This window comes from Oncorhynchus mykiss, chromosome 18 (genome assembly GCF_013265735.2).
Source record: "Oncorhynchus mykiss isolate Arlee chromosome 18, USDA_OmykA_1.1, whole genome shotgun sequence".
Classification (NCBI taxonomy): domain Eukaryota; kingdom Metazoa; phylum Chordata; class Actinopteri; order Salmoniformes; family Salmonidae; genus Oncorhynchus; species Oncorhynchus mykiss.
This window is the reverse complement of record NC_048582.1, coordinates 38,665,743-38,676,515: the sequence shown is the minus strand read 5'-3', so window position 1 is coordinate 38,676,515 and position 10,773 is coordinate 38,665,743. Positions and strand designations below refer to the sequence as shown.

The following is a 10,773-nucleotide window of genomic DNA, read 5'->3' as shown; positions in this document are numbered from 1 at the left end:
TTAATATTCAAATGCAATTTCGCCATATGAGTTGTATCTAGTAAGTTCACCTGCTCCAAAATCGGTGGCACAAAGCTGAAATGTAGCTAAAAGGAAGCCAACTGAAGACACATGTTTTCGCATGAAAGGTCATCGAATCTTTTGCCTTAGTTGTTCCCTCGTTCTGCAAAAAAAAAGAAAAAAAAAGACGCAAGTTAATACCCATCCGCTCCCCATCAGGTACATTCGTCAGCTTTTCTCCTCAAGGGAGGGCACATGCCTACGACTTGTAACGCTTCGGACTTCCTGATGGCTAATGAAAATGTATCAGAATTACAGTGAAACTAACTTTATACCTACTTCATCGTGTCTTCACATACATCAACTACTGTATTTGTATATTCTAGCCTTATTAGCCTACCAATGATAACCATGTCTTATACCATTTTTGCATACCGTTTGTGGGCGGGGCTCAGGTGAAATTGTGGGAGGGGTAAAGTGGTCGTTGAGAAAAACGCAAAAAAGTGAAAAGGTGGGATCGAATTCCGGAAGATTACACAACGTGTCCAGGTAGATAACTATTTTTGATAATTAAAAAGAAGACATTAAACGATGTCGGATTCGACATCAGTTTCACCAGGTCAAACTAAAAACATGACACATTTTCCAGACAAAGTACGCTACCGACTATGGCAAGCCAATGGTTTGAAAACAATGTGGCCTCCCTAGCCTAACTATTTTCTTTGTTCCTTTGGAGTGAACATGTAATTAGTTAGGCTATTCTGATGTTCTAAAATATTGCCTTCCCACGGGTGCGGTCTCAAGTTCAACGTTCAGTTGATTTAGGCTACATTTGGTTGAGTTGTGAGTTAACGTGAAATCATCCAAAAATGTCATCCTGTCAATGGATTTAGGTTAAAAGGTTGGGTGAAAAAGAAACGAGATTCTCTTACTTTGATGACTTTTGGAAATCCAATTAGTTTTCCACGTTGATTTAAGTTCATTACATGAACATTACATTACATTGTTTTGGTCGAAATGTCGTGGAAACATCGTTGATTTAACCCTTTTTGACCAGTGGGTTCCTGTTTGTCCCATACAAACGTTGTTTAAATCTTTGTAAACTAATACCAACCACTTTTATATCTAACTCATGTAGGTGTGACCATGGGGCTCTGTGATGGCCTGTCCCACTGTAAACTGGCCCTGGCCTTTGCAGTGCTGATGGACTTGCTGGGTGGCACCGCCTTGCTGGTGGGAGTCTTTGTCCCTCTGAATATCAAAGGCAGGGACTTTGGGGACCTCCTGGTGTACACAGGAGCACTGTTCGTGCTCATGTCCCTGGGGGGCTGGGTGCTGTGGTACAGCGGAAACATTGACGGCCTCGTCTCCAGCAAAGAGCTTGGCCACATCGGCACCACCGTGGACCGGCTGGCCCGCACCCTCAGCCGCAAGATGCATATCCATCGCCACAGGGGGCCTTAGGGCTGTGGCAACTGGCCATAAAAGCAGGTAAGTTACGTTACTAGGGACTTGAATAATGGATTATAGGCCAAAACATTTCCTACATTATACTTACAGGGCTCATCTGTGAAAGAGACCTTGTTCTCAGCATGACTCCCTTACATCAAATAAACACGCCACCAGACATGCTATTTGTGATGCATCTACTCGGCAGGATCTAAAATAATTAATTGATTTGTAACCTCTCGCTCTCTCCACCTCTTCTCTCAATAGGCTTTCCATCTACACATTGGTGGGTGGATGCCAGACATGTATTGGATCAATCACCCCCAATCTCCCCTCACATTGAACAATTTCTATAGTTCTTGTGCTAGTGCAGTATTTTACATTTTATTCTGAGACTTGTGTCCAGCAGTATTAATGTGTGATGGGTAATTAGCACTGTTTAATGCCAAGCAGTTGAAATGCACTCACCTAGCATGCTATGTCCCCTGTATATTACAAACTATTCATGTCCAAAGTTTTTAAAACACTTTTTATTAAAAATAATAATGCATTTGCTCATCTGTTACATCTGACATAGTGGATGTGATTTAACATTTCTTGTGTGGTGTGATTTCATTTAGAAAAATGGCCTTACACTCAATCATTTTCATTTAGTTATTTTGCTAATAAATGTTTCCTTGTGTGAACTTTTTCAGGCTCTTTGAATTTTGGAAATGTCTATAGGTTTACTAGTAATGTAAATCGTTTAGAATGGTAGCCCTGCAGCGTGAATGTGATCCATTGTATTTTACATTTCTGGAAGGCGTAATTGTAGTATTTTCAGTCTCCAACCATTCCCTCTTATCTTGGGACAGTTCCTATTGTGAACTGTAGATGGAGACAAACAGATTTACTCTCAGGTCCCCACAAGGAGTGTACAGTATGTACATCACAGGAGGCTACAGAGGGGAGGACAGCTCATAATAATCGCTGTAATGGAATGGTATCGAAATGCACAAGAAACCATATGTTTGATAAGTTCGATTACCATTCCATTTAGTCCATTCCAGCCATGGCTATGAGCCCGTCCTCCCCAGTTAAGGTGTGTGCCACCAACCTCTTATGATGTACATTATGTACGAGTAGACCTGTTTGGACTGACATTCTTATTCAACCAAATCGCACAGCATACATTTAAGCACACTTCAGAACCTACATGCACACAATGCATTTTCCATCGGAGAGACACAGCAACATAAGTATCTATGACGACTACTATACAATTCAAGGGGCTTTATTGGCATGGGAAACATGTTAACATTGCCAAAGCAAGTGAGGTAGATATTATACAAAAGTGAAATAAACAATACAAATTAACAGTAAACATTACACATACAGAAGTTTCAAAACAATAAAGACATTACAAATGTCATATATATACTATCCCTACCACTATGCAGAGGTAGATATTCATAATTGTATTCTAGCTTCTATGTCCTGTGTATGACCACAATTTAGTCATACACAGATGTGGGAACTTTTGTTTTGTTATACAAAAATGGGAGCTTTTGTTTTACTACTTAAACAAAAATGAATTAGCTTTATATTGAGGGGGCTCAAATGAAGTTTATTCATTCATGTTATTCAGAGGATACCGTCCAACAACTGATATCCTGTAAACCTGGCAAGAAGTATTATATTATAATTCAAAACAACAACAGGCTTAACGGAAGGCAGGGGAGAGAAAATGGACTATCCTGGACATAGGAGGTTGGTGGCACTTTATTTGGGGGGGATGGGCTGATGGTAATGGCTGGAGCAGAATAGGTGGAATGGTATCAAATACATGAAACAATGGTTTGATGCCATTCCATTAATACCGTTTCAGCCATTATTATGAGCCGTTTTCCCCTCAGCACCCTCCACTGCTCCTGGAAGAAGAGAAAATTGTTTTGTCCTGCCAAATTTAGAGGGGTCTTTGACTTGTGGTCTACAAGAGGGTCCTCATAAGCTGGGTAATGAGTTGGTGTAGCAGATAATTATAATGTACTCTCAAGCATGTTCTGTACCTCATAGATGTATGCTGGGAACAGTGGGTTAAACGGCCTTGTTCGGGGGCAGAACGACAGATTTTTACCTTGTCAGCTCCGGGGATTTGATCTAGCAAACTTTCGGTTACTGGCCCAACTGGCCCAACACTCTAACCACTAGGCTACCTATAATATTTTTTTTTTTTTTTTTTTTTTTTTTTTTTTTTTTACCTTTATTTAACCAGGCAAGTCAGTTAAGAACAAATTCTTATTTTCAATGACGGCCTGGGAACAGTGGGTTAACTGCCTGTTCAGGGGCAGAACGACAGATTTGTACCTTGTCAGCTCGGGGGTTTGAACTCGCAACCTTCCGGTTACTAGTCCAACACTCTAACCACTAGGCTACCCTGCCGCCCAATATAAGTACATATCTGGGCTAGTACATATATGAATGTGAGATCAGTGTTCTGCTTTGTCTGGATCAACACTTAAGTGGATAGTTCACCTCAATGACAAATCTACACAATAGTATGGGTAGATTCTACTGATCCCTAAGAGTCAGCAACCAAAAATATACACTCATCGGCCAGTTTATTAGGTACAAGAACCAGGTCCAGAACAGCCTGCATTCTTTGGGGCTTGGACAGTACAAGGTGTCAGAAACATTCCAAAGGGATGTGGGTCCATCCTGACGCGATGGCAACACGCAGTTGCTGCAGATTGGACAGCAGTTCATTCATTCTGCGTTCCATCTCATCCTAAAGATGATCTATTGGGTTTGTTCAGCAACAATGTTCAGATACCCTGTGGCATTCAACCGTTGCTCAATTGGGGGACCTAACGTGTGCCCGGAAAACATTCCTCACCAGCCTGTACCTTTGACAGCAGACAGGATGGGTCGGTCCATGGACTCAGGCTGCTTACGCCAAAGCCTGACTCTGCCATCAGCATGACGCAAAAGGAACTGAGTTTTGTCGGACCAGACACTGTCGTGTGTGAAAAGCCCAGGAGGGTGGCCATTTCTGAGATACTAGATCCGGCGCACCTGGCACCTATGATCATACCACGCACAAAGTCGCTTAGGTCACTCGTTTTGCCCTTTTAACATTCAATCGAACAGTAACTGAAGACCTCGATCGCTGTGTGCCTGCCACGGCCACGTTACTCACTGTCTGTAGAAGCGGTTCATTAATGAATTATGGTCTTCAATTTAATCATGGCCTTAAATGAAGATCATGATTAGTCTAATCCGGTATTTAAGAGCTGGGCTGTAACAAAAGGGCTGTACCTAAAGCCTGCCAAGTCTGAGGTCAGGAATGGAGTTGCCTATATAGCCTGTCCTGCCCTGGCTAGTTCGTTCCACGTTCCATTGTTGTGATCCAATTGCCAGCAATTTTTATAACCCTAGCTATATTTACCATAGCATGTACAGTGGGGCAAAAAAGTATTTAGTCAGCCACCAATTGTGCAAGTTCTCCCACTTAAAAAGATGAGAGAGGCCTGTAATTTTCATCATAGGTACACTTCAACTATGACAGATAAAATGAGAAAGAAAATCCAGAAAATCACATTGTAGGATTTTTAATGTATTTATTTGCAAATTATGGTGGAAAATAAGTATTTGCTCACCTACAAACAAGCAAGATTTCTGGCTCTCACAGACCTGTAACTTCTTCTTTAAGAGGCTCCTCTGTCCTCCATTCGTTAGCTGTATTAATGGCACCTGTTTGAACTTGTTATCAGTATAAAAGACACCTGTCCACAACCTCAAACAGTCACACTCCATTATGGCCAAGACCAAAGAGCTGTCAAAGGACACCAGAAACAAAATTGTAGACCTGCACCAGGCTGGGAAGACTGAATCTGCAATAGGTAAGCAGCTTGGTTTGAAGAAATCAACTGTGGGAGCAATTATTAGGAAATGGAAGACATACAAGAACACTGATAATCTCCCTCGATCTGGGGCTCCACGCAAGATCTCACCCGGTGGGGTCAAAATGATCACAAGAACGGTGAGCAAAAATCCCAGAACCACACAGGGGGACCTAGTGAATGACCTGCAGAGAGCTGGGACCAAAGTAACAAAGCCTACCATCAGTAACACACTATGCCGCCAGGGACTCAAATCCTGTAGTGCCAGACGTGTCCCCCTGCTTAAGCCAGTACATGTCCAGGCCCGTCTGAAGTTTGCTAGAGAGCATTTGGATGATCCAGAAGAAGATTGGGAGAATGTCAAATCGTCAGATGAAACCAAAATATACATTTTTGGTAAAAACTTAACTCGTCGTGTTTGGAGGACAAAGAATGCTGAGTTGCATCCAAAGAACACCATACCTACTGTGAAGCATGGGGATGGAAACATCATGCTTTGGGGCTGTTTTTCTGCAAAGGGACCAGGACGACTGAACCGTGTAAAGGATAGAATGAATGGGGCCATGTATCGTGAGATTTTGAGTGAAAACCTCCTTCTATCAGCAAGGGCATTGAAAATTAAACGTGGCTGGGTCTTTCAGCATGACAATGATCCCAAACACACCGCCCGGGCAACGAAGGAGTGGCTTCGTAAGAAGCATTTCAAGGTCCTGGAGTGGCCTAGCCAGTCTCCAGATCTCAACCCCATAGAAAATCTTTGGAGGGAGTTGAAAGTCCGCGTTGCCCAGCAACAGCCCCAAAACATCACTGCTCTAGAGGAGATCTGCATGGAGGAATGGGCCAAAATACCAGCAACAGTGTGTGAAAACCTTGTGATGACTTACAGAAAACGTTTGACCTCTGACATTGCCAACAAAGAGTATATAACAAAGTATTGAGATAAACTTTTGTTATTGACCAAATACTTATTTTCCACCAAAATTTGCAAATAAATTCATAAAAAATCCTACAATGTGATTTTCTGGATTTTTATTCTAATTTTGTCTGTCATAGTTGAAGTGTACCTATGATGAAAATTACAAGCCTCTCTCATCTTTTTAAGTGGGAGAACTTGCACAATTGGTGGCTGACTAAATACTTTTTTGCCCCACTGTATCTTTGACAAACAGACTAATAGGATGGATGGCATGGCCATTCGATCACTTTGGCACCACTCTGTCCTGACATAAACCATCACCTCCTAAGCCTCCATAGCCTCTCTTCTGTCTATCTCTCCGTCAATCAAAAGATCCCTTCACTAGCGCCATCCACTCAGCCTAAACCTTGATTTAGAGCAAAGGTTAGATTGGTCTCGGGGCAGCAGCTTTACTGGCTCAGAGAGTTGAGGGGGGCGTCAAACATACTTAATCCAATAACCAGGGGCTCTTGGCAAAGTATATTTCTAGCTGAGGGGAAAATCCCCTCTTTAAAATAGATGGATGGACAAAACAAGTGGGGGGAGGGTGTGTGTCAGGCCAGGGGGATCACAATGGATAAAGTGTGTGTGGACAAAGTGGAATGTGAGGACAAGACTGTATCTGAAGAGTGGTACTATGCCACCCTGTTTTAAGGCGATCTGTGCCTCTGTCCATGGGTGTTCTGGCCATCTGAACGTTTAAGTAGTTTGACTTCATTTACAGGTGAATTCGGGGACTGATGGTAACACACACGTCTTGGTGCCAGTCTATCCAGACGTCTCTCTTGATGTGGTTGATCAAATGGAATCCAAGTTATCAGGTTAAAGGTATGGTGTTGCTTCACACATACAACAATCAAGCACATAGACAATAAATAGACAATAAATAGACAAGAAACATAATCAGTATCCTTGATGCTACCTCCTATTGTTGTGCCTTTGAGAAAGGCACTTAACTGCACCAGAGGAACTCACTGAAAATTGGTTACATGTACAGTGGGGCAAAAAAGTATTTAGTCAGTCACCAATTGTGCAAGTTCTCCCACTTAAAAAGATGAGAGAGGCCTGTAATTTTTATCATAGGTACAACTTCAACTATGACAGACAAAATGGAAAAAAATCCAGAAAATCACATTGTAGGATTTTTAATGAATTTATTTGCAAATTATGGTGGAAAATAAGTATTTGGTCACCTACAAACAAGCAAGATTTCTGGCTCTCACAGACCTGTCCTCCACTCGTTACCTGTGTAAACACAGCCTTTCTGTATTAGATTCTGTATTAGATTCTAAACACAGTGTTGAAATCCAAACTCTCATACTGTATATAGGACCATCTTTTTCAAGGTGTTGATAAATTGACCACTTCACAGTGTTGGGTCCCTATGACACACTGTAGGTTTTGAAAATGAACATTGTGTCAGACAATCAACCAATAACACTAAGCATTACAGGTGGAGTATGGAAAAGGCCAGAGAAAATAAGGGAGAAAGAGAAAACTGGTTAACCAAGTCAATAAAAACGTGGCCCCTCCAGAGGGGTATAATACAAAGCAGGAATAATGAGTTAGCCAACTTTGATAAACATCCAGAAATAACTATTGATTTTCTGGTTCATTAAACTTAGGTATGTGTTTTTGGTTGTCGACTCAATTGGACTATATGCATTTCAAGCATATATAAAAAATAAAAAATAAAGTTAATTCAGAATGTTTATGCAAAGTTCGATGGCTAACACATTGATCCTGCTTTGTTGTAAACCCCTCTGGTCCTAGTGATAAACAGAGGTAGACAGTGGTGGCGAAACCTCCAGCTATCAAGGCCCATCCTTCTTTTATGTATGGCTGTCATGGTTGTCAACCAGTGGCGGCCATACATTATACTTATACCCAGTCATACTTATACCCAGTGACGGCCACACCTGTTTAGCTATAAAAAATATATAAAAAAATTATCTAAAATAATAATAAAATAAAATAAAACAAATATTTAAAAAAACATTATATATATATATATATATATATATATATATATATATATATATATATATATATATATATATATAGTACCAGTACACAGTCAAATGTTTAGACACACCTACTCATTCAAGGGGTTTTCTTTATTTTTACTATTTTCAACATTGTAGAATAATAGTGAAGACATCAAAACCATGAAATAACACATATGGAATCATGTAGTAACCAAAAAAGTGTTATAATAAATAAAAATATATTTTATATTTGAGATTCTTCAAAGTAGCCACCCTTTGCCTTGATGACAGCTTTGCACACTCTTGGGGTTCTCTCAAAAGCTTCACCTGGAATGCTTTTCCAACAATCTTGAAGGAGTTCCCACATAAGCTGAGGAGTTGTTGGCTGCTTTTCCTTCACTCTGCAGTCCAACTCATCCCAAACCATCTCAATTGGGTTGAGGTCGGGTGATTGTGGAGGGCAGGTTATCTGAAGCAGCACTCCATCGCTCTCCTTCTTGGTATACATTTTCATCATTGAATATTGTAAGAGCTTTCATTGTCTGCTTATATGCTACCTTTATTTATCTTACGCTTCTGACTTGGTGTACAGGGAGAATACTGTAAGAACGGCCCATGTTCTGAATTCTGTTGCTGTACATTTCAAAAGTGCTGAACAAATAGTTATATTGACTACGTCCGTCCTAGCTCGCTCATTAAAGTTTTAATCGAAATTACAGATATTTTCTTATCCGCTTGTCGTCCACTTATTCCATAGTTTGCACATCTCAATTGTCAGTAGAAACCACATTTGTTTAAGCAAGTCAGCCATATCAGCTATGTTTTTTTTTAAAGGTGGTAAATTAGGCTGAATTAACTGTTTCGCTGCCAGACAAGGCTCCGCCTCCGCCTGCCAGGTGTAGCAGTGGTAAGGTGTTGGGACTGCTGTTGAGACTCTGCTTTTGGGACAGTTTTATGTAGGCCCTAACATTTTGTGGACAACCGTTTGCCATCGTTATAGTGCAATTAATGTATTGTTTAGTGTTGTGTTGTGTAATGGCTTTGCTGGCATGCATACAAAAACAAATGGGGGAGTTTGCCCCACCAACATTTACATGCTAAAATGGCCACTGGTTATACCAACTCCAACTAAATTGGGGAAGTTATGAGGATTCTACCAAAAATATAATGCACATTTTCTTTCAGGCAGTTTCACCTCAGCAGGTGGTGGACTACGGCTTATGGGTCATAGGTCAGGTAAGTGCACTTAAGTCCCCTGGATCAAAGACAGGGGGGTCAATTATCACTAACTCGTCTTAGGTCTGTAAGACCCAAGAACCTGAAGGTTTAGCCCTTTCTAATTACGGGGGAAGAATAGGTTACCTGTGTGTTATTGACATACTGAATCTCTTTGTTTGTGAGACCACCCTTTACTATTTTGTCTGTTTCTGTCTCAAAAGCGGTGTACATGATGGAAAGAGGGGGTTTATGCACATCTTAAATAGTAACAGGAGCTCAACAAAAATATCTACATCTTATTATTCTTCTTTTGTGGGTTTTATGGCGGAATACAACCCCAAAAGGTGTATTGCTGCCACCAACTGGACAGGTTGAAAAACCAAAACAAGGTAAAAAGAAAATCCATAGGTGATAGGTAAACTAACTTAATCCACCCAAATAGAAATAGTACATTGACAAAACCAAATCAGAACTACCACTTCTTACTTCTTTCAAATCTCCATACCTCCCTTCTCAGGCTCTAGGGCCTCAGAGGGTGGTACGGCTTGTGACAATATTTCATGTAACTCCTCCGCCAAGACATCTTTCAGTCCCAGGAACCACTCCGCCGCATCCACAATGATATCCATCTTCCTGGACCTCCTCCCCACCTTGGCAGTGCCATTAATCACTATGGCTATAAAGGCCACTCAGATATAACCCCCTTGATGTGTGCCCTGTTACGAAGAGACAGACAAACTTATCAAATTTGGGGAGACGCACATTTCTTCCGATCCGCAGAAGCACAAAAAAATCGAAACAAGCCCGCCTCTCGTGACCCTCACAGCCTTCACTTTACCCAGCACTCTCTCCGCCAGTTTCGGTATCTCAAATGGATTCTTCAAGATTGGTAATCTGCTCAGCTGCTCCTCATTAAGAAACTGTACTTCTACTAGATACGAAGGGACACTCGTCACTGTACACTACTTTTGCTACACTAATTATCCTTGGGTCTACCGCCATTGGATTCAGAATCCACTTCATCGTCCGCTTCCGCCTTCTTTTCCCCACCAAGTCTCTCCCAGACCATGCTCAAAGTCGAAGATCTACATCAAAAAAGAATCTTTGCTCACTGTTATGCTGCTCCCAAACATGATGATTTAATAAAGCTATCATGGTGATTTAATAACGCTAGTGTGGTCATTTACCTTGAAGGCGATTTGAATAAAGCTTGAAGCTTTATTAAATCAACTCATCTGGGAACAACGAAACAGCGAGCAGGCATTTATTTGTTTCTATGTTG

The 10,773-nt window shown here is 41.1% G+C and overlaps 1 protein-coding gene across 1 annotated transcript; it reads left to right on the top strand.

Moving 5' to 3' along the window:
- The first annotated feature begins 1,138 nt into the window (after positions 1-1,138).
- Positions 1,139-2,138, top strand: LOC110496175 (transmembrane protein 238-like). The gene is made up of 2 exons (XM_036952708.1): positions 1,139-1,491; positions 1,717-2,138. Exon 1 carries the CDS (start codon positions 1,147-1,149, stop codon positions 1,462-1,464), a length of 318 nt encoding a protein of 105 aa, XP_036808603.1. The 5' UTR covers positions 1,139-1,146; the 3' UTR covers positions 1,465-1,491; positions 1,717-2,138.
- The last annotated feature ends 8,635 nt before the right edge of the window (positions 2,139-10,773 follow it).